The sequence below is a fragment of the Cydia pomonella genome, chromosome 24 (assembly GCF_033807575.1).
Source record: "Cydia pomonella isolate Wapato2018A chromosome 24, ilCydPomo1, whole genome shotgun sequence".
NCBI classification, from domain to species: domain Eukaryota; kingdom Metazoa; phylum Arthropoda; class Insecta; order Lepidoptera; family Tortricidae; genus Cydia; species Cydia pomonella.
The window spans coordinates 7,217,148-7,243,305 of record NC_084726.1 but is presented as its reverse complement, the minus strand read 5'-3'; the positions used below and the strand labels follow the sequence as shown (position 1 = coordinate 7,243,305).

Genomic DNA, 26,158 nt, shown 5'->3' with positions numbered 1-26,158 from the left:
CAAGCGATCTCCTAGGCAACCTTGGTGCAATATTAGATCTCATTCCACAAGCTTTTATTTAACTTGCCCTGTACCCCTAGTGTAAATAAATTCGATTTCCAAACGTGACGTACGCGTTTGCGTTTAGTCTCATTTTGTATTGGATTTCGAAAGAGCGCGCCAAGCGGGACGTTTTGGAACCTCAAAATCCTATACAAAATGAGACTTAACGCAAACGCGTTCGTCACGTTATGATGTCGATCAAAGTTACACTAGGGGTACTGATAGTATGTAGAGTCACACCGAGATAAGTTGGCAACAATTTTGATAACAGCAAGTGCACGTATTATTTTAATCGTCAAACATCTATGAAATTATGACTCTAAGTTTGTAGTGTGGGTCAAATTATGGAAGCTAAATTTGACCCACTTCCGATTGAACTGAAATTTTGCATACATATGTAAGTCGGGTGACAATGCAATATTATGGTACCATTGAGCTGATCTGATGATGGAGACAAGATATGGTCAAAGGGACTCTGTGATGAAACAACAAAACCTAACTGGGGTTTGGGGTTTTTAGGGTTGTCTCGATGAGTATTAGTTGCCTGTGGTAAGAAAAGTACAGTCAGCGACAAAAGCTTATACCAATTTTTTTTTTTTTTGATAAAAACTTATTGTGTGCTTATCACATAAGGAAAGCGATGTGACATCTGCCGTAGAATTCTACCTAGGCTTCTAACTTCCATAGGCTTCTCATACAAAACCAAAAAAATATATAAATGTGAAAAATGCGTGAATAATTGAATACCGAACAAAAAAACTCAACATATTGTCTAACAAACATGGGACATACCAACAACATGAAAAGTGCACCCATATAAGTTGACCCGAAGAGTTCACTTCGCTCGGCCGTCGGTCAATAATTTCATCTCATGTGGTTTACCCTTCAATTGGAAAGAAACAAGATGCGATATGCAGGTTCTGCCAGGAGTCAGAGGAGACTGCAATGCACATTCTCTGTTCCTGTGGACCACTAATGTCAAAAACAAGTACCAACTTAGGGCGGCATGTATTGCAACCCTGAGGTACAGAACATTACGGCCCAAAGAATCTGGAACTTTCTGGATTCAACGGGCATTAGTAATGGACTTAAAAGGGCCGTCACAATAGATCACTGATTGGTGGAAGTGGCACTCAAAGGCCCGCAACGCCCCCAAATAATACCCTTTAATCGCGTAGCCGTCTTGAGCAATAAATGAAATAACATAAATTATACACGTTTAAATATAACTTTCATATCTAGATTAATGATTTAATTATAATTTAACTCTCAACTCGATGACCGATTCACACCTATAAGAAAATGTATCATATGTTATATTGTAGCCATTCATTTTAAAAAACAATCTAGTGTGTGAGAATGATCAATGAACACTATGAATATTATTATCATTATAATTTGTTTTTAATATGCCGTATTTCCAGTTCGGCCAGACATAAAGTCAATGTCTATCTTTATACTATAATCTTGTTTATTATATAACGAAAAACTAGTTTTTAGTTAATTTACATACCTATAGCATAGTGAACGTTGTGCGTCAACGAGGCCAATGGGTGAATTATTACTGTGTTACTAGACGGGTAAAGTAGAAACAACATACAAATTGTGGAAAACATTTGAATTTTCGACAAGTACAATGTTTAATTAAAAATATAATCCGACTACGATTTTGTCTCATAATAAGCTTCTCGTTTTTTATAGTCAGTTATATTTATGATAAGATAATGTCTCTGTGAGCTGTAGACCTCGCGAGCATAACTTAAACAAACAAAATTCAAAAACTGCATCGAGAAAAACATTCTGAAATAAATCTCTTTTATCGAATCTGCTCACAAAATTTCACAAGAATCGGCTGACAATTGCAACCTTTAGAGGAGAACGGACATTCAAAAGCATTTTTGCCATTTTTTGCCCAAGCTGAAACGAAGACCTTCACTAACGCTTGGTAACTAATAAAGAATCCGTAGATATAGCTGTTTTTGCCATTAAACAAAAAGAAACAGAATTGTAATATAAAATCCCCATAAAGCTCCGCTCCCCTTAATCATTACCTACTGTCAAAATTTAGACCGTGAATATTGCAATTACCTACCTACTATAATATTGTAACCCTAAAACATACACTCCCACAATTAGCAAAAGTGACAAGCTACTCTACTCGACCGGCCTACACCATTACCGTAAGTTGAACAATAGTTCTAATTCAAGGTTCTATTATGCAACACTAACTTTACCATTGAACAAAATGAACAAATATTTACCTAACACAGTTACATAAAAATGTTTAACTTTCTTCAGAAGTCGCCGCTACCGTCGACCGCAAATGTAAATTTGTAAAAGCATATCACTACATCTGAGTAAACTTTATCTCTTCTAATAAACAACACTCAAAACCATAGTTAGGTTTCGCTTTAAAAAAATACATAGTTTTTATAAAGAGCGCTGGGTGGCCTAGCGGTAAGAGCGTGCGACTTGCAATCCGGAGGTCGCGGGTTCAAACCCCGGTTCGCACCAATAAGTTTTTCGGAACTTATGTACGAAATGTCATTTGATATTTACCAGTCGCTTTTCGGTGAAGCAAAACATCGTGAGGAAACCGGACTAATCCCAATAAGGCCTAGTTTACTCTCTGGGAAGGTCAGATGGCAGTCGCTTTCGTAAAAACTAGCGCCTACGCCAATTCTTGGGATTAGTTGCCAAGCGGACCCCAGGCTCCCGTGAGCCGTAGCAAAACGCCGGGACAACGCAAGGAAGATGACATAGTTTTTATAAAACAAATGGCTTAATTCAACCAATTTTTAATTACATTTTATACGTTTGTTTTAGAAAAACTATGTAATAACCTAGAATATATTATGCCTAAAGAGATCGACAGAGAGAGGGTATGTCCTTAAACTACGTCCAAAAGAGAGGTATGGGCAATGTGAATGTCATCTCGCCTTGTGTGGTAGGGCACAGCACAGCAGATGTCATTCCAGATCTAGAGCAGAGCCCAACTGGGGAAGTACCTCCACCTTACAGAAAACCGCAGCCAAATAACACTTGACCCTACTCATAGTGTTGTGTTCCTGCCGGTGAGTAAGGTTGCCAGAGCTCAACGAGGGGGGTGGGGTTAGGGTTGGCAAACTCCTCTGGAGTTGCAGGTGTACATACGCTACGGAGACTGCTTACCATCAGGCAGGCCGTATGCTTGTTTGCCACCGACGTAGTATAAAAAAAATCTAAGTGATTTGTTAAGCTTTAGTTAGTGAAAACAGTTTTCTCCCGAAATGGAGATTTTATCAAAAAACGTACGTTCGGTTAGGATCGCAAAGCTATTCTTCCCTCTTAATCTTAAGTAGTCCCCGTTTTCCTCTGTGGATCATGACATTTTGGAAAATATTTTTACATAATTTGATGTATATTAACAATACCTATGACCCTACTTTTGACTTTTTTCGATATTTTGATTATTGTAAAAGTAAGGAGCGAAAAACAGTTCACATAGGTACACATTTTTAGATGCTCCTAAATCTTCGGAAAAAAATCGAATAAAATCAAACTTGGAGGCAAAATATTTTCAATAATATCTAGACAGGAAAATGAGGACTACGTTTGTATGAAAAGGGGATTTCGCGCAAGTCCTCCACTTTCGTATTAACTACGGTGATTGGTTAGAATAAGAAGTTATTATCGTTATCTACGAACTGGTTGAAGACTTGGCTGCGTTAAGCTGATTTGTGTTATGTAAAATAAGCAAAAAATTTAGTATTTAACTTTTTTGTTAAATTTATTAATTTATTATTTACTAGAAAAATCACCACGCAACTTTACTAACCAACTGAGATAAAGTGCGGTTATTCGCGGATGGTCTAAAACGCAAAATGACTAGTGTAATATTGTGCCTATATCGCTTTTAGTCTACATCGCGAACGGTCTACTAGAACGCAAAATGACCACTTTTTTATTTCATTAGGTAGGTTAGGTTTGTTAGTTATCTTCAAATGGCCGAACGTAAAGATAAAACGACGAAAATGATGTAGGCATTTTGCGTTCTAGACCGTTCGCGATGTAGACTAAAAGTGATATAGGCAAAATATTACACTAGTCATTTTGCGTTTTAGACCATCCGCGAATAACCCATAAAGTGGTACATCAATAGTAACTCCTGTTCTTTTCCTAAATTAACGTGTGATTGTGCTATGATAAATTAAACTCTATCACAAGGTAATAAAGTCGTTGTTCAACAACAAGGCGGGATTTCACGACAGATGGTCACATAAGGTGAAGGCTGGTACGATCGACCTCCACCTTATTGTCGAAAACTCATTAAAGTGATTGAGACACGTATGGAGTTGACAGAAGTCAGTGAAATGTGAAATGAGCCGTGACCGTTCGATTCATCGTTAAATGCCAGTTTTTTAATTAAATGCGAATGTATTCTTACAATGTTTTATAACCAGATATCGTAAATTTTGTAGCGATACCGGTGTAAATCCCTAGTCAAGTTTGTTTTATCTACCTGATGAAAATTTATCGTTAAATCCTACTATACTCGCGAGTAAAGAAACGGATTCACTTCAGGTATATTCACAATATCTGGGAGGCCGAGCTATACTCACGGAAGACATAAAAACTCAAAAATGCGCATTTTCTCAGACATAAGACCTAGCTAGGTCGAATTTTCGCCCCCAAAAACCCCCATATAGCAGATTTCATCGAAATCGTCAGAGCCGTTTAAAGGTATAACAATAAGAACAACTTTCAAATTTTCACGCCATGTTGAATAAATAGTACAAAATGAAAGCTAATAAACCCATTTAAAAAAAACTAAAATTTTCTTTCTTTCAGGTTTTACAACTAAAAAAATGTTTTTTAAGAAAACTATCACTGTTTTTTTTTGCGTATTTTTACTTCGATAATACATGTTCTTTGTTTCAAAAAACAAAAAAATTTGGAAACATGCATTGGTCTTGCCATTGTTACTGCATGGTTTGGTCTCGTAAAAAGGGATTCCAGATACGTAGGAAAGGCACTACAACTTTCCATCTCAGTTCGAAGATCCAGGGGCAGGCCCAGAAAAAGATGGAAGGATGAAGTGATAAAGGACATGAGTGAGTGCAACTTATCCGAGAACATATCGTGGAAGGCGAAGTGTAAGAGGTTGAGTAGAAAAGCTGACCCCACCATCATGTGGGATACTTAGCTAGCTAAAGAGAGAGAGAGAGAGAGAGTAATGGTGTTGCCAAAGTTACCCCATAATATACTGGCCGTACAGCGACATCTACATTAGCTCACATAACATAATAATTCTGTAATAGGTACAAATCTCTGAATAGGTATAATCATTCCCTACAAGGTCGATCTTGTACAATTAGCCATAACCGCGAGTCATTTGCTCGAGGCACGGGCAAAAAACGGAGAATCATCAAGTATTGACACGACTCGGTGTTTGCATTGTCTATGGTATTACGGATTAGGTATATAATATATAATATAGCTTCTACTGCGTGAATAACAACATGATTGATGATGATGAGAATGCCTCATGGCATTAAGTCCGCCTTTTGTACTATAAGGTTTTCTTTTGTGCAATAAAGATTAAATAAATAAATAAATGATTGAAGATACATGTGACCTTTGTGGTAGTGTCGTGGATCTCTGTGCATTCTGATTATTGAATAAAATAATAAAATTAATGACTATAAAATTGTATAATATACTTAATTCTAAAAATTATGGTGGATATTCTTTTTGGGCCAATGAGGGCAGCTACCAGATCCCGTGCTGCTACGCGAAAACCTTAGAAGACCTTCCCTCGATTTAAAATTAATGAAGATTGGCGTTTACAGATTTTGGGCAAAACGTACAGGATGCAAGAAAATTGTAATTTTTACCAAACTTTTCTTTATGCCAATCGATCCCTTTCCTATCAAGGATCAAGAGCTTGTATGGGACCAAAAACAATTCCGGCTAGAACAGCGACAAATCGAGGAAACCTTTTCCCATACAATTTGTATGAAAATTAAAACTTTTATTTTTCACATTATTATTTTTTTATGCCAATCGATTTCATTCCTATCCAGTATCAATAGTTTCCTAGGGGTCAACTTAAGTATTTAATGTACTAAAAAGCCACGAATTAAAGAAAACTTATTCTATACATTTACTATGGAGAAAACGTGAAATTTTATTCCCATTTTTCTATCTCGCCAATCAGTCCGTTTAAGGACCATAATACTGTATGAAGACAGACAATAGAAAAATTAATTGGCGCAACATGGTACGAGATAAGTACCTATAACAAACTAAACTACCTAATGTTGTAATGTTAGCTAACCGCTGATTACCACGGAAATGGAAACTTAACAAACCGTAGCGCACCTTACAATAAGATTTATATCACGGAAGACCATGCGTCACTTAACACTGCCCATCTGTCCGTCCGTCCAATCTAATAAACATTCGGTTAACGGCTCCGAAAATCTAAATTAGGGCTCCAGCGTGCCCCATTTTATCCCGTATGACAGTTAGTGCTCCTCTGATGGTGACACTGTTAAGTTGTTGTTTACAGTATCTTAACTATGTTCATAACCGCCCGAATCTGCAATGAGATAAATTCCGGGTGGGATATAATCACACTAAAAAACGAGAATTTCATAATAATAGGCCAATGTTACGAGTATTTTTTTTATTTATAAAGGGTAAGCATTTGACCACAATCTCACCTGAACTTAAGTGTCGATGAAGGCTACAATGGCGCATGCTTCTCTAAAAGATGACTCTCGATTTAAAAAGATCCAAGTTATAGTGGGCTAGGAATATTTGCAGGAAGTGAGTACACTCCTTTATCCGACCCAATTAATATCTATAATGCGCACAAAATTGTACTTATAAAGAAACCAACACGTAGACATTACCTAAATAGTTTAAAGTAATTAATCTAAAAACTCAATCAGCAAATGATTCGGTTAAATCGTTTGAACGGTCATCTCATTACGAAGACACTAGTAGACACTAGTAGACATTAGTGCAGAGCTGTCGTTTGCCCAATTTACACTTTACTGCGTAAATTATTGTCACCACTTCTACAGAGCGTCATGTGTATGAAAACCGAGCGTATCGATTTTTTCTCTCGTCTCCAGAACAATTTAGAGCGGATGAGCAATTTACGCTTCATTACACCTATTAAAATATACACGTAAAGTACAGTCAAGGTATTAAATATCGACACGCACAATGTGCCAAAAATATCTGTACATAGCTTTATCGCCGATACATTCTAGTTCAATATAGGTAAATGGTATGTGATCACATATAATATTAATTATGGAATAGTCGAATTCACAAAGATCTCTAAGACAGTGACATTAAGGTCGTATACATTTTTTTGGAACATTAGCTTGTAGAGATGTTTGTGAACTCGACCGTACCTTCCTTATTCCGTGTTCCAAACGTTTTTTCGATCATATCGTACTGGTTTCGCTAAATCTCTTGTGACTGTGCCTCGATGATGTTGCATTTCGTAATGTGAGCTTCATTTCCTCGTTGGCAAGATTGTGGGCTCTCTTTTCATGGCGGAATCATTTCGATCATTAGTAACTGGCCTTTGAAGATTAGCTAAGTGGAAGTTTGTGTCAGTCTCAGTGTGTGGTTTATTCTTATCGCTCTATTTTCTTACTCTGATTTCCCTACGACGAACGTTTTTGTAATAGTTATGCTTTCTTAGCAAATTCTTTGCTTGTGAGACAGTTGATAAATCAATAAATTGATAAAAATTTTGGGGACAATTTTACACAGATAAAATAAATCTAGATTCGATAATTTTTAGTTTTATACAGGATTTAGTTGCAGTAACATGGTAAACTATGTTTTTATTATACCACGATGGTGGCAAACAAGCATACGGCCCGCCTGATAGTTGGTAAGCAGTCACCGTAGCCTATGGAAGCCTGCAACTCCAAACTATGTAGGTATAACATTTGAATCTAACATTGATGTCGCCATAAAATAGACCTAGCCATTTAATTAGAAACACATTTTTTACTAGTTTTCCTAATAAAATAAACACGCAACTTTGTTTTCTAGGTTTCATCGCTCACGAGGCAACGAAGCAAATAATTGGACGAGATTCTCATCTACAGTTTGGAAATTGACCTGAAATATAAAAGGGAGCAAGAGCAACTTCGATTTGAACTAAATATCGACTCTATGATAATCGCTATAAGACTTAAACTGCTTTGGTAGGGGTACGTTAATTTGAATATTTTTCTTGAGGATCGAATTGTGGAAACCATTTTCCAACTTTAGGTTTAGTTAGAAAGCAAGATCTGATAATCTGGTTGTAGTTGTTTGGTTGCATCTCCGCCGTATGTGCTGGCGCCATCAGTACGGCTACCACGACTTTGACACTGGGGGCTGTCGTTGAAATTCAAGATGGCGAAAACGTCTCGAGATTTTTTTTTGCTCATTAATGTTGTTTAAAGTGTAATTTTGATGGCTTATTATGCAGTGAACTATCGGGGAAGTGTGCAGCTGATGAAAAACTAATATTGAAACGCGTTTAACCATGTTTTTATCAACACCCGTCAGTCCATCGTGATTCGTGGCTTTTAGTAAAGTCCAGCGATGGCAGCATGGTTCCATTTTTATCACCTGTCACTATGCCCGTCACTTTCGCACTCACATACTTGTTAGAACGTGACAGGCATGGTGACAAGTGATAAAAAGCCGACCATCTTAGCCCTACAGTAGGACTAAGATGGTCGGCTCTTTATCATTTGTCACCATGCCTGTTACGTTCTAACAAGTATGTAAGCGCGAAAGTGACAGGCATAGTGAAAAATTATATAAACTAAACCATGCTGCCACCGCAGATATCTCTTAACTAAAAGCAAATATCTAACAAACGTCATGTCACCAGCAACATGCTGAGATGAGGCCATTTCGTGGCACTTTATACTTTCTTTGTTTTTTTTATATCATGTAATTTAATGTGTCTTGTTTGTGTTTACGAATAAAAATTATGCTATTCTATTCTATTCTATTCATGCTCTAGCTCAGAGCACACTTGGCATTGGCAAAATCATCATAGATTTGATGGAGGTGCATCCACATATTGGTGCACTGGCGCACGATAACGGAACCCTAAAATATCAATCCTGTAGGGCTAGGATGGTCGGCTCTTTATCATTTGTCACTATGCCTGTCACGTTCTAACAAGCACGTAAGCGCGAAAGTGACGGGCATAGTGACAAGTGATAAAAATGGAACCATGCTGCCACTGCTGTACAGTCGCCATCAGATATATTGGATTGGAGCGGTTGAAAATATCTGAACACATATTCCAACGCATTGTTGAGGCATGTCATATACCTAGTTGTGAGCACCTTTGCCGCCCCAATATATCTGATGGTAACAGTATACCCAATAGCTTTGCATTTTTATAACTCAATTTTGATTCTTTACTGGCCCGATTCCAAGACGGTAGGAAGCAAGGGTCAATCAAAGCTCAATGTATATTTATGTTCTTAAGAATTAAAGTAACTGCGTATAAATTGACTTGATTTACTGTTTGAATTAGGGCCATCTTAAATTAGGTTAAAAATGACAGCTTTATTGACAAATGCCCCGTACATACTCAATTAATATTGTCACTTATTATGAGCATAAATTAATAAAAAGGAATAATAAGGTAGAAGTACTAGTGCTCGACGCTGCACTAGTCACCGACATGGGCACTTTATTTCATGGAAATATAGGTTAAATTTGAACAACGAAGATTTTTCTGTATTCGAACTTAATCCTTGTCACTTTGACATAAAGTGCCCATGTCGAGTACTAGTGCAGCGTGGAGCACTAGTACTTCTACCTTAAATGGAATACAATCATCAATTGTTCTATTTTTCTTACTTATGCAAGGAAAGAGGGTAGAACTACTCGTATTATCCTAAACTGTTAAATGAAAATTTCCATGAATATTTAAATGTAGCGTTCGTTAATTAACTAAACTTACCGATTAGTTAAGGTTCAAACTTAATTGCGCGATTATTACTAATGAATAAAATTGACCAGTTATTTGTTTTATTTAATCATAAACTGCGTGGTTGCGCTTTTCTTCTTTTTTATTACATTAATTTTCTTTCCATTTTAAATGTCATAAACGTTTATTTAAATCATCGTAGACACGCAGATGTGCAAGTTGCGGAAAGTTTCCAAAACTTAGAAATAATTTCGGATATTTTGGATATATAAAGGAAATTTAAAACTATCCGATAACATAACGATTACATTAGCTAGTTTAACTTATTGGCATTTTACCATAACTTAAGTTATTATTATTATTATTTATTAACTGGTTAAGAAACTACCTATATAGCTTATTGTTTGTCAACTAAGGCAATGATTCAATAAACTGACAGTTATATCTAAGCCATAAACTCGCAACTGAAATAAACACACTTTCGCAACTCCGTGCCTCCCTAATTGCATACGAGTATAATATGCAAGTGCGGACATAAACGGGGTAAACACTTTCCCCCTTATTCATAAACATCTATCATCCAATCCCAAGCCATCATACCAATACGTCGGAAAGAGACAAACGATTATCAGCGGCATCGTAACTTTAGTAGACGTTTATGGATAAGGGGGTGTATCTTTATATTAGTTACTTAAATAGTATCCCTGTATTCCCTGTAACTTATAATTTTAAATTACGCCCTAAGTTTGTACAGTCGAGTTCATAAATATGTATACATTTCTTCACCTTGATCTATTTCAATCTTCTTCTTCCTCGCGGAGTCCCGGCATTTTGCCACGGCTCATGGGAAGCCTGGGGTCCGCTGGACAACTAATCCCAAGATTTGGCGTAGGCTCTAGTTTTTACGAAAGCGACTGCCATCTGACCTTCCAAGTCTTCCAACCCAGAGGGTAAACTAGGCCTTGTTGGGATACGTCCGGTTTCCTCACGATGTTTTCCTTCACCGAAAAGCGACTGATAAATATCAAATGATATTTCGTACATAAGTTCCGAAAAACTCATTGGTACGAGCCGGGGTTTGAACCCGCGACCTCCGGATTGCAAGTCGCACGCTCTTACCGCTAGGCCACCAGCGCTTCCACCTTGATCTATTTCAATAACGTGTAAAAATAGGTGCTTATTTATGAGTTGGACTGTAATCTATTTTCTATTCCATCAATCAACTTGACCCATAAGATCGTGTCAATCACGAAGACGCGTGGGTTTACTCATAATGTCATGTTAATAAAGGTTAGATTTGACAAATCTTCGCGTCATCGTAGATGACACTAACTATTGCATTGGTTGAAATTATCCGCTTCTATTGGTTGATTTTCGCACGTCTCTTCTCAACTCCGCCTCAGTGGAAATGGAAAGGAATTCGTACTTTGAATTTGGCGACTACAACATTATGCGCTCATTTCGTTTTTCAAAAGTTGTCGTTTGACAAGACAATCCAGATACCAGGAAACCAAAGCGTCCAGCGCAATCAAACTTCGGGCACGATTTTTCTTCAATTTTACACATCTTTTACATACAAGAATCTTGTAAGGAGCATTAGAGACTTATGTAAGGTATGTTCACAACTTCACACATATACCCTATTTGCATCTATGCGCCTTCCATCTTTCAATTTGTCTTGTGTCAACCGCACGCCATATTGATTGCCATAGCGTGGTATGCAGCTTTAGTTCATGCGATACAACATCACAGCTATATCTATTGTCCACGCCTTTTCTTCATTCAAAAAGGGCTTCGACTTCAAAAGTCAAAAATGCAAAGGGCATAGAGGAAAATCCCATGCAGGTAATCATGAAAGCTCTCTTCAAAGAGTGGCCATTCCTGAATGGCTTAATTGTCATTGTCATAATCATCAATCAGCCAGTGGCAGGCATTGCACGTATTCCCACGCCAAGTATTCATAACTAATCTATAGCTTGCGTCAAATGATGGTATCTATGACAGATTTTTCGAGTCTCTTCTGGTTGGCCTTATGCAATGCAAAAAGAAGCAGCAATGTTTTTACCGCATTTTTACAAGCCACATTTTATTTTACCTGGCCTGTCAGTATGTATTTTGTTTGACGCTAAATTTGACCCACTTCGAACTAATCTGATGATGGAATCAGGAGGTGGCCATAGGAACGCTGTGATGAAACAACGCAACCTAATTGTGTTTGGGGGTTTTAGAATTGTCTCTATGAGTAATAGTTACAACATAGGTATAAGTATAGAATAAGACATTGTAATACCCTCACAGGGTAGCATGTACTATTCCTAAGAAATCATATTTAACACCATGTATCTTAATGCATCATGCACTGTTTTAAGTAAAACTTCTAATTCCTATAATAATTAAAAAATTGAAAAAAATCAAACGTAGAGCAAGCCATGGTTGATATGCAACAAACTGTGTCGATATATTTTGAATAATATTAATATCGGGAGAGGAAAATAAGGAAAACGTTTGTGTGAAAAGATGATTTCTTTGATTTCGCGCGGGTCCTCCAATTTCGTCTTAATGTTTTCATGTTGTTTTACCTAAATCCCTGCGAAAACATGTAGACAACGTAGACATGTTGCGTCACGCTCTGTAAGCACACCGTAAATTGTGTTTACAGTTATTCGTGGACTCAAGAGAGCATATCTCACACTCGAAACTTGCTATAATTTCGAAGGTTAGGTATGTGTTATATGAGACTACGTCAAAGCCAAAAGGAAGTGTTATATTTATATAAAAGGCGGGGACATCGAAGGAGGATAGTGGACAATTTTAGTCTGGTTACTATTTGACATATTGCATGGTCAAATAGTAACCAGATTAAAATCGTCTATTACACAAAGTACTTATCTCCATAACGACCAGTCATGCGCTGGCTTTTCTATCCCTTAGGCTCCCTGCAATCTTTCATATTCGTTGCGATAAAGGAGCAGATAATTAAATTTCGTTTTTCGCTGTAGGCAGGCAGCTGATCAGGTTTGTCCACCTTGTACAATCATCTGCACTATTAATTGACAATTCGTATATCTGATTGCAGAAACGTAACATCCACCGATGGTCAGTTAAGTGTTGCTGTTAGTATTTGTAGGGCTTTCCTACGATGCGGATTACGGTGCATGGTCGTCACGTCATTCAGATATCTTCCTAGCCTAGGACAACAGCGAACTCTATTGAATGGATGTGTGAATAATCTTTGTCAGGCAACTAGTGGCCCGCAGACATTAAAACTAGCATACATATTATTTAAAAAAAGTAACAACTTCAAAACATATTATAGCGGCGATGCATTAAGCGTCAGGAAGCCGGCTGCGAAACCGTCGGAACTTGACACTCGCCGGCCAAAGCTCCTTGTTGAAGACAGAACACTCACCACAAAAGAACTAAAATTCGCATTGTGTCGAGATTCCATTTTCGCGACCCTCAGGACTCAGGTGTCAGCAGTACTGGTTTTGGATTTCTTGCTCGCACACGTTCCGCCCTCGTCGTGGTATTTAGTTTCTTTGGCCTTATTGGACCATGTAAATAGAAATAATAAAAAAAAGAAACCAACCTTAAAGCGCTGCCCTGCTCCCTGACATCGACCCCATTGATGACGTCTTCGCCGCGCGCTTGCAGGCCCGACATTTTCCACCAATCACGGTCCAGGACTCGATGCTACGGCGCGCCACAGCCAATCGGAGCGCATGGCGTCATGGTCAGCATTCTGAAAGAGACGGTTACTTTTAAAATATTGTAGTTTTTTGGCGGTCGGAAGTTTACTTAAGTAGCTTAGTTAGGAAATTTTCAAACAAACAAACACACCTGTGTTGACCCCAGAGAAATTGTGTTCCGTAGGACAAGCAAATTGCGATTCCGTATACAATTACATAAATAAGTACATATACAGTCACAGACACTGGTTTCTGTTTCGTATTTGCTAGCAGTGATAATCTATATGAAAGCCGTCTGGGTTCTCATATTATTGTCTATAACGGCACAAAAATCAAATTCGTTGACCGCATCTAATTAGTGTACAATTATAATTATATTTGTTAATGACGTTCATTCATTGTCATTTATTAATTATGTTATATTATATAATGCTCGTCGTAATACATTATAATACTTGTTACAAAAGATGACCTTGCGGTTTTGTGGTGGATATCATTAAAAACTGAATGTAACCCGTTAGAGATACGAAGCTGACTAATTTTAACTTTTGTTTAAATTGTATTAAAAATTAAAACTGACTCATAACAGTCATAACAGGACACATGGTAGCAAAATCATTCACATCTATGAACAAATATCATACGTAATTTCCATATGCAGAAAATATTGAATATTTAGCCATACATTCCCAGAGATAACTTTTATACGCACGACGATAATACGCACGAATTGTATGACGGTGACGGAATGGAAAGAACGAATTAAGTATGGAAATTTGCCTTTTTATCTCCTATTACGAACGAACGAGCTCGAGATTCTGTACTACTTTAAATAAAATAGCCCAGATACCCTGACCCCTGACACCTATAGCTGCCTGGCTTCATTAAAAAAAACAAGTTCACGCTCACGATGGTTTCCTTCCATCAGCCACCACGGTACGCGGACCATGAACATACTAAAGTTAACATAATTATGAGATCGAAGCTGGAACAACTTCAGCTCATAGTGAGTCTTCTTGCAAAGATATTCCACCACATCATCTGCCGTGGCGGAAACATGCAGGCGCGATACAACCATAATAATAACAAATAATGGCACAACAATTGACAGCGTCAAAGCTCTCACATTTCCTAAAACGGATGCCTAGATAACTACTTATTATAGGATTACTGTAGTCTTCCTGTCTTTACGGAACACTGTCACACAATAAAGACTAACGTAGGTCAAACTTGGCCAATAATGTCTTATACAACCGTTACACAACAGTTATCCGCTAAGCCTTGCTTCCTGGCAGTGTGTTCATGTTGAATTCACAAGCGCTGTTGAGTCAAGCTGCCGAAAACCAGTATAAGTTATTTTTTATGTTATAAGAGGAAAACGAGCAGATGGAAACTATTATAATCACTAGAGGGGTTACAAGTGGGTTACGGACTTTGAGATTGGGGTACGCTTTTGCCGTTTTCGTTTCAGCCACAGCGACTGCGTACCGCTGAGCCCGTTGTTGGAACCATTGCAGCGTTATAAATCAATTTTCTGAAAATTTCCTTGATAAAATGCATGTTTCGCTACATTGGCCATTTTATGCATGTGTCCAAATGTTTATAGAAATCAATTGATCGATGAAATACTGGAATGTTATTCCCATTCTCGATCTTGGGCCATGTATATATGTAAGACTTAATTATTCTAATCGACTATTCTTTTTACCGGTCCGGAAATTGGACAATGCATTTATAATTACGCTGACCCACGAGCTTCCGATTCTCGTTCGGTTAGCAATTGGAATATTACACTAAGGGTCCTTATACGACGACTTTATGGCTTGAAATTTAAAGTCACGGATGTGGTTCGCATGAGCGTGTTAATGGTTAGCGTAGGATGGTTGAGGTTAGGTGTTTTATGACCTCAAGTGCTATGAAAACCATGCCTTTTGCTTTGCATCTGGATGCAAGGTGATGTTTTCATTTATTTTACTGTAGCTTTTAAAGGTTTATTACCTTGCGCGAAGATAATATAAAACCATTATTGGCTTCTGACATCGGCTATGAGATAGCGACTGTTTTAGTTTAACTTAATCACGAGATAGAAGTGATCGTCCGTGTGGCGCAGTATAGTACCTAAGTACATAGTTTTAAAGCGATAGTCCGACGAACGAAGCATGTATAAGTTTTTGGCAAAAAAATCTTTTTTGGTACAAGCTTTTATGGCTGACTGTACTTTTCTTTCGATAGGCAACTAATACTCATCGAGACAATTCTAACAACCCAAACACAATTAGTTTGCGTTGTTTTACCACAGAGTTCCCAGGGCCACATCCTGTCTCCATCATCAGATCAGCTTCATATCATCATAATCATCAAATCACTATACAAATCTCGGCGAGAAACGGGGTTGCCGGCCGCGTATTCCTATCTCTCTATCTATATCTACTCGGCCTGCAACCCTTCGTTTCCCGGCCTCTATTGTAATGTACTATTTATTTATGCATTTGTTTTATCAACTGTTTTTCTTACCCCAGAGTTTATCTTACCTCATCTAACCTTGTAGATTTATAAAACTGTTCGCCCACATTAATGTATATTAGAGGCTACTTTCCAACAGCTACAATAATTAGTATTGCATAACGTACAGATCTACAGATACGCTAATTTAATTTCAGATCATTTAGTACGCTCCGACTCCGACCCAATTTGTACGCTAATCAGTGTTCTCATACTGGCTAGTTCTTTTTAGATGAATTCATAGGAAAATAACACGTATGTCTAGTAAGTAAGATTCAGAATTAATATAAAACTAAAAGCTATGGCCGCCCTCGGTGTGGCCAATATGTGAACTTTCGTAGGATTAATATATTATATAAGTGAACTATAAAAACTAATGTGGCCAATTGCACAATAGATTTTTGATAATGAAAAGGATTGAAGTAGGGAGAAAGTTCTACTGAAGATTATTCAATAATTCCTTACTATTTTATATCCTGTACGTACAGTCAAGTGCAAAAATATGTATCGCAAGAATCGTTTCATAAATATGGTACTACGCTCTTATTACACTGGAATAAGATGCTATGGGACATATTTTTGAGTAAGATGTGTACACCCCTATTTTTACACTTGACTGTACGTGCCTTACTAACAATAAGTCTAATAGTCACTTATCTCGTTGGCTGTGCTTTATCTATCGTTGAATGCCGGCTATAATATTTATTACTACGATAAAACGATTTCTCTTACTACTACTCCATAAATTACTACTACTATTATTTATATTAACAAAATAGCGAAAGCACATGAACATTCGACCTTGGCAGTAAAATATTATAATTGAGATAACGATTAATGTAACAAATGTAAGCTAAATATATCAGCATCGGCACAGGAATTAAGAAAGGAAACAGAGTAACAACTTCGTACAATCGTGCTTGAAATTCTACTGCCGCTGTGTAGTTTTCGAGTTTTTTTGGGCAGCTGAGAGCAGTTATTATCACTTGTCATACCTTAAAACTATCCAACTATGATCCAAATATCCAATACGTAATTAAATGTGCTGTCGATTTTTCCGAGTTCGATCCCTCACTTATGAAAATATTTCGCCTTAGCATTGGCTAACTCAAATAATAGTCTTACCTACATTAAGGTATTCGAATTCGTTTTGCACTATTGACGAGAGATTTTGGACTAAAGTTGGGTGGTTTTACTCTTGAGTATTAGTCACGCAAATCTGTTTGCAAAAATGAATCCTCCTACTGGGCGGTCTGGGTGACACCTCCTCCTCCTCGTCAGTTTAAAGTTGTTACTCTATTAAGAGGAATTCCTAGTTGCGATATTTCCATACAAACGCTCTCGACTGATTCCTCCCTGGATTTTCAACCTAGAGCAGTGATTTTTTCAAATAAGATCAATATCATCAATATCTGTGCCGCTATGTTTTGCTTTTTTGGATTATTTTATTTTAAAGAAAGATACAGCGCCTCGAAAATCGCAAAAACGGCTCAATTGAATTGGCTGTAAAAAAAGGCACAGTATACAAATATGACAAAAAATATCCAAAAAATCAAAACATAGCGGCATAGATTATTTCTTCCTCTTGCAGTTTCCAAAATTTCATAAAGATTGATTGCGTTTTGGAGGAGGAAACAGTCGAGAGCGAAACCGCGATTTTTGAGTTTTTTGCGTGTGAATTTTAGTCCGAGCTGCAGTTGTCCTTATCGCACGAATTAGAGGCGGAGACAGTTTCAAAATATACGTACACAGAAGGAATAGTGATGGGCATAACATGTTAATGGTTAAAATGAGAAAAAAAACACCAACAACCAACAGTCGATCGCCGTAATATAACCAAAATACCACGTAGTTCTAAGAAAAGGGTGCCATGTGTTTTCACACTCTTTACTGTAACAACTATTATGTACCATAGTTTCGTAATAAATATTTATATTTTATTCTATTCTAAAATGTACCCGTAATGGCCTGTCACTTCAAACCGTTTTTTTGTATTTTTTTACATTGCAGGTCATGTAGTGCTTATGTTTAGTTATGTTTACTATTAAAGGCCTGTAAACAAAGCTAAGTATATCTTACTTAGGTACAACCTGCTTATTTTGATTAAAACATCATAAACACCCATTAACAATTTGATTGTCTTGCATTGCTCACACTTGTGTGTCACAAGTAAACCACTAGATAGCAAATTTACATTACGGCTAGCCGATATCAAAATAAGGGCCATTTTGAAATGCGGCGGTTCAACGATTAAGGTATGTTGGGGTAATATCGGATGTGGGTGAAGAACGTAGCAAATTCATTTCTCCCTAATTTGGCTTTATTTTTTAATGTTGGCAACATTGTGTAAGACGCCATTTTATTGCCTCGACTGCCAGTGTCCCAGCGCCACTCAGGGATGTCGGGCTTGTGCTATGCGCAATCACATAGAGCAAGGTAAATTTCGTGTATCCGATCTTCGCCCTGTAATTTATTTTGTGTATTGTGATGAAAATGTGTTTGTTTTTGTAATTGTGTTAATGTATATTTTCGTTTTAGATGTTTATTTATAAAACAATCCAATCAAAAACAGACCTAGGATTGCTGTAGAGCAATATCCGATTTTGACCCTTCCAGGTAAAGATCGGAAAGAAACAATACGATCTTTACACATTTAAAAAACAGCAGTGTATGTCAAATTTTAAGTTTTCTTCAATTTACCTACTTAATTATCACATTTATTGTTTTCTTGATCACACTTTCGTACCGTTATTATTATCCAGTACCAACGCGACGGTAAATCAAAAGGAAAAGATTTAGGTAGTCTATTTTGTATGTATGTGTATGTACACCTACTTACTGACAATATCATTTTTTTAATTTCCGCTGCCCAAAGGTTGCCTGGAGATTGTGTTTTAGCGATTAGACCGCATGTTGTTTACCTGTGCTTATGTTTCTGTTTTCTTTTATTGAGGTGTGTAATACAGAGTATTTGTATTGTATAGGGATGATCCTACATGTTGAATTTTATAACAAAATCTAGTAAAATAGATAGTAAATAAGCAATTTTTCGCGATAAAATGAATATTTAAATACTATATGGAAATGATTAAAAATACAGGACCTAAAAGTTTCAAAATTTAATTTTTTTTTTCAACTTTCAAAAAGGAATTTAGTAATAGTAACATACGATCAGGGGGGCAACACTTTGAAATGTAGTTAACATTAGTAAAGATGGCGGCGATTTCTATTAATGGGATCCGATAACATACTTTTGCGTAAAGCTGAAGCTAGCGATTATGCAAACTACATCACCAGATATCACTATAAGATGGACAAAATTTAAAGGCATGAATACAACATTAAGAAGGTTGCATATACCTCGTATGTCAAGAGCAAGACTTATCTTCATTCATAATGTTGTTACCCAGCAACTGTTGTTTACTGTCAAAAAAAAAAATGTAAACAGATATGATTGATATGAACTTATTATTCCTCTAACGAACGACGACGAAATTACCAGGAATTATCCTAACATACACTATACCTGTCCTTAATTTACCTCCGGAATATCTTGAATTCACGTCCAGTTGGATATTAAGGTCAAAGAAGAAACGCTCAGTTGAGAACTAGGCAAGTCAGTTATGAGCAAATGAAAGAGTTCTAGGTCAGACTGAGACACAAGTCACAGAAGACGAAGCTAATGCAGCATTGTACACAAAGATGAACATAGGTAAAAAAAGAACAATTCCAAACAAAATCAGAAGCTGAAGTACTAACAACACCTAGTCTATTACTATCTTGTATACTAAATTGAAAGCAATAAACATATTCTTGCATTACTATAAAGTATGTTTTTTTTATTCCATTCTTTTAAAAAAAATTCTACATAACATTAGGTCTACTTGGGTGGCTTACAATTTAGTATTTTGTTTAATATCTTGTAAACAGAAAAACTATGAAAGTTACAAGAAATCAAACAAAAAACTAACATGTATACCGTCGAAGTAGACCTAATATTATGTAGTACGAAAGTACCTACACATACGTATGCATATGTAGATGTTAACGCACACATATATAGTTAGTTTCGGATACAAAATAGAGATAGCACTTCGAAATTAGTTTCCTTAAAATGCTTCAAGAGGGCTCTCTTTTCCTATATATTTTATTCTATTACTTTAGTCTTTGCATACGATCCTTACATTTTATCCAAAACAAAAAGATTGTATATCAAATATAATTGCAATATTTTACCGTCAAAATCGCAATTGTAAACACATTGTTTACTTATTAAATTGCCTTATGATATAAGTATCAAAGTTTGAGAGCCACAATTTTACCAAATTTTTGTATCAGGGTTAAGATCGGATACAAAAATAGGAAAAATAGAACATTCGATGACAACTTTTAAATTTTTATTGTTGGCTGCAATTTATATACGTAGGAGAAGGCTAAACACCGGACCTATTCTTTGTGATACCTTATTCTCTTTCCATTTAAACCAACTTTTATTCACCATCCGATGTTATCCCTTGATGGCAAAACACTCGTTACCCTAAAAAAAGTATGTTTCATCGTTACACGTGTACAAAACTATAACCTTTATATATTGAAGATTACCAAAATTCAGGCTGAATCTACGGTTATTATTTAACGATTTGCTCCGTACTTCAAGAATCTGACACGATCTAGAAAAAAAAAATCGCGAGTTCTCTCAATTGGTCCCAAAATTGTCCGGCATTATCCCAACATACCTTACCCAGATTGTCATTGCGATACGTTCTTCAATAAGACGGCACAAGTTTAGCCCCATCGTACTACTACTACTATTTAGATTGTAGGTTAACCATACCTACTTACAAAATTTCACAACACACCATGATCACACCCAACTTATTGTCACGGATAGGTACGACGACCGAAGCAAGGACATCATTCTTTTTAGGATTCCGTAGCCAAATGGCAAAAAACGGAACCCTTATAGATTCGTCATGTCCGTCTGTCTGTCCGATTATGTCACAGCCACTTTTTTGTAGTCTTTATCTGAATTAATTAATAGATACAGTATAATATAATAAATAAATAATCAATATAAATAAATATTATAGGACATTATTACTCAAATTGACAAGTACCACAGTAAGCTCAATAAGTATAAGGCTTGTGTTGAGGGTACTTAGACAACGATATATATAATATATAAATATTTATAAATACTTAAATACACAAAAAACACCCATGACTCGGGAACAAATATCCATGCTCATCACACGAATATATGCCCTTACCAGGATTTGAACCCGGGACCATCAGCTTCGTAGGCAGGGTCACTACCCACTAGGCCAAACTGGTCGTCAAAATAATAATTAAAAACAATATTATGTGATAACATCAAAAACAACTTGTGTCGGGCAGCGCAGGATGAATTCCGGCCGGCGAGCCGGCAATGTCAACGGAACGGCGCGCAATGAGCGCGCGCTCGCGTCTCGCATCTGTGTGCGCGCACTCACACTTAGATAGCTCCCGCTCCCGCCCACCGCAGCGCGACAGAAACATAGCTTCAAAAATTCGAGATTTGAAAAGTTGCTCAGCTAGGAATTGCTCTTAAGTTTCTTTCATCGATCCTCTACTGAGTTTAAACTTTAAAGTTGTTACTCTATTACGTTTCTTTCCTCTGTGTCATCAATTTGGCAATGTACGCTATTGCGAGTTACGTTATTTATAACCGTAATGCATTTTTTCTTGGCCGGGAGCTAAGTATAGTTTGTTATCAAAACATTCCAGCGCTTGTAACATCTTTACTTGCGTGCGCTATCTTTTTACAGTTTTTACTTAACTATAAAAAAAGAGTTTTTGGTTTACAAGTTTATTTTTGTTGGCACGCATCGCCGATTGATCAATAAATAATTATTTATGAGGTGTCGTTCGATCAGTCTTGTTGTACCAGATAGTCGGCAGAAAATATGGTGGAATATCTTTTATTTTAAAATAGTGCCAAACAAAAAAAAAATAAACTCGGTCCAAATTAAAAATGGTTTAATGTAATACATTGAGCCGTAGGTCTTACGAGGGTAGTCTTTTGAACGGATCTTTCCATGAACGTTTATTACATCAGGTGTTAAGTTACTGTGATAAAGTTATAAAACGTTAATTATAATACCTATGTTTATTACTTTACGACTTTGTCGCAGTAACGCAACGCCTCACGTAAGTGTTTGGTCTTAAGCATTTAAAAACGGCAAGGTCCTAAGTATGCCCATGTAAAGTCGTTTAGCTCTATACAGTGAATACCAAAGTATTGGGAAACCTCAAGGATTCTTGTATAGTGAATACCTAAGTGTTGGGTTGGGTAGTTTATTACCTAAGATTTGATTTGTTGTGTAATAATGGCTAATATCATACTCATTACGCATTTTTTTCAAAAGGCGATTTGTTAATCACGAAGTAATACATAAAATCGTATACTGTAGACGACAATAATTTCACCCACCAAGCTTAACAACCGTACACATGTACTAGTACTAGCACACTTTGTGTATCTCGCATAAAAAATCCAAAGTATTTTTCCCATGTCTACGGGTTACGGCAGTTTTGCTTGGTGGAGCAGGAAATACCACATGACTTATTAAAGAGTTGGTGCCAAATATGTATATAAAAATATTGTTAGGTACGTACAGACACGTGCGCGGGCGGTTTCTGAACTAAACTCCTCAAAACCTGGTAAGGGCATTTATTTGTGTGATGAGCATGGATATTTGTTCCTGAGTCATGGGTGTTTTCTATGTATTTAAGTATTTATATATTATATATATCGTTGCCTAAGTACCCTCAATACAAGCCTTATTGAGCTAACTGTGGGACTTAGTCAATTTGTGTAATAATGTCCTATAATATTTATGTATTTAAAATGCAGCTTTTTAGCAAAAACGGCCACCGAGCAAAGCCGCGGACGGACAGATAGACATGGCGAAACTACAAGGGTTCCTAGTTGACTACGGAATCCTAAAAACGAATGTTAATACAGCAATACTGGCATAAAATTGCAATTTTAAATGTCTTAGTCAATGCCGTAGCGGTCATGTTCCAAGACTTGCCACGTCTAAAACGTGTTATAGGCTATAGCATGTACGTTCGCGAAAGCAGATAATAAGGAAAAACAAAGTCGTACCGTCGTACGGCCATAAATATACAATAGATGGCTTATCTGAAATTTAAATACGTTTTAAAATGTAAACAGACTGCGTCCTCGCTTTGTATTGACGCCCGTGACAGTTCGTCTGCCGATAGAAAATGGCGGCGCAAGTCATAAGCGATTTTAAATAAGCAATCGCTTTTACTATTCCCACGGGCTAGCCATTTTCTTTAAGCACATAAACACAAGGAAATCAAGTTAGCCTTGGTTTGCCTACGAAGGCTACCCTTCGGCCGCGTACGCAACCAGAGCTTCGTAACCAGATGCGATCGAAAACTATTTCTGCCTTGTACGAAACCGGTTGCGATCAAAAACTAATTCCGTTTTACTAGTTATCAGTTACGATCGAACACTTTTCTTTGTTGTACGAAACCTTTCGACCGTTGATAAAGTCAGCTAAGATTATATTTATACACCTTGTTATACAGTATAAGTACTGTACACGTTATATATCTAGTCAAAAATCAGAACACAAAAATTGTACCAGTTGATAATATTCAAATACTTTGTTGGCAAATACAATGTAACCTTGTTCCTTAAAAGACACTGGCTTGAGTTGAGTTTTGTTAAATCAATAGTTTCCAAAAAATGCACAGGATAAGAAATTATCATGAGTATCATGACAAAATATTTGAAAAAAAAAATGTATAGCTAGATGGCCCAGACATTGGTTTCGTATAAGAACGAGAAGTGTTCGATCGTAACTGGTTACGGGTAAGACGAAATTAGTTTTTGATCGCAACCGGTTTCGTACAAGGCAGAAATAGTTTTCGATCGCATCTGGTTACGAAGCTCTGGTTGAGTACGCGGCCGAAGGGGAAGGCTAACGGACTGGCCACGACATTGCGCGACTGGTGGCTAAGGCAACAACCATAGGTGGGAACGAAAGGTCCGATCGCTGTGTTTCGCTCCAACCTATGGTTGTTGTCTTAGCCGAAGCCAGTCGTGCAATGTCGTGGCCAGCGCGTTAACGCGTCGCCACTCGGCTTTATCTATTCATGTAATAACTAATAACGTTCCAAGATCACCAATCTACTGAATTGAGAATGGTTTGAGATTAAAATTTGAAATATTGTTGCTTCTAATTTTAACTTATTTTTGTATGAGCTCCAGTATACATTTGTATATACATATCTGTCCTACGAACGGCTAAGTACCTAGTAGAACTCACTTCGTCAAAACCTTATTCCAAGCCCACTATAACTTGGATCGTTTTAAATCGAGAGTAAATAGACATCTTGTACGTAATCATGCTCCTTCCTAGACTGCATCGGCACTTACGCAGCGGCTTACGTGGGCGATGACTCGCGAATGCGACGCGGCGCGGCGGCCCAACGGCATTCGGAGATCGCCCACGGAGGACACTTCCATAGGTATCAAAGGATTGAATTCACCCGCGCCGCGCCGCTTCGCGTTCGCGAGTTATTCGCTCAGGTAAGACACTGCCTTACAACATCAGGTGAGTTTGTGGTCAAGTGTTTACCTTTTTCCAATAAAAAAAATGGATTCATGCGGAATCTAGATACTACTAACTAGCGTTCAAGTTTTGAACTCCATGTTTGAACGTCGTATCGGTCTCTTGAAGGTTTGAAGGTCGTATCGGTCCGGAAATACCACGGGTGACAGTTCATTCCGCAGTTTAGTTGTCTTAAACGGGAAGTTTAATTATTTGTACTCGCTGCCCGCCTATCTCATGGATCTGTTACGTGATCCGAACGCCAATCTTGAGGTAGTTTAGCGGTTTTACCATTTAGCCGACACCGACTACAGCGTTTGTACTTTGTCAAACAAATGGCCTGTGTTGAGGATTTGAGGTTTTCGCGCGAGTAGTCTTTTAAGCGCGTTAATTACTATACTAGCTGTTGCCCGCGATTTCGTTAGCGTGGGATGATGATGATAATTGATTAAAACTATCCTTTCTCGGTTTTTAAACTATCTCCATTCCAATCCAAAATTAATCTAAATATATCTATTTAGCGGGCGCGAAGAGGTACGAGTAATAGACAGAGAGAAAGAGTTAAGCTCGATTTATAATATTAGCAGAGACTAGTGGATCTGTGAACGCCCATGGCTCCACCGAAAGAAGAATTCAAAATAATTATCGAACCTACCTACCCACAAAATTTCACTAAAATCGGTTGACAAATGCGACCTGTAAATAGGGTTGCCACAATTATTCGCAAATCGGAATGGGGTAGTAATGGCGTCACAGGGGGGGGGGATACATAGTCACGTAGGTATACCACCAGGTGACCATTTATATACGTGTTCTACAGCAGTATTAATATACGGGACAAAAAAATACGGGACGCGATACTTCATTACGGTCACAGTCCCGTATATACGGAACGTATGGTACCTGTCGAGAACAGCCGGACATACGAGATAGTTTTGACCGGTCAATGATTTATTTTCACTATACAGGGTGATTCATGAGACGTGAGCAGGACTAAGCCTACACAATAAGTAAATGATACTGAATCGTTCACCATCATATTTAAGCAAAACAATCACGCTGTTTATCTGTTACTTAACTTTGTGATAAGGACAAATTTTATTATCTACAATCATGGACACCCTACAGCACTTAATTAACAAAGATAAAACCTCTTTAACCGTCATGACAGCACTTTGATTATGAAGAAAAAATGTCACAACTGAGTGAGATACGATTTTTCAAAAGTAACCAGATTCCGATGACATTCAATTTGTCACTTGTTATGGATAAAACAAAGAGGGTGACCATAATTGTCGTAAATAAAATAAAACTTTTTTTTTAAACAGTAAAAA

The 26,158-nt window shown here is 37.3% G+C and overlaps 1 protein-coding gene across 1 annotated transcript in view; it reads right to left on the bottom strand.

Moving 5' to 3' along the window:
- LOC133530838 (repetitive organellar protein) overlaps positions 1-26,158 on the bottom strand; it is a 112,576-nt gene that overhangs the window by 61,747 nt on the left and 24,671 nt on the right. The window contains exon 2 of the mRNA XM_061868892.1: positions 13,593-13,745. Coding sequence (XP_061724876.1) covers positions 13,593-13,666 — 74 coding nt within the window. The 5' untranslated portion in view covers positions 13,667-13,745. The remainder of the gene's footprint in view (positions 1-13,592; positions 13,746-26,158) is intronic.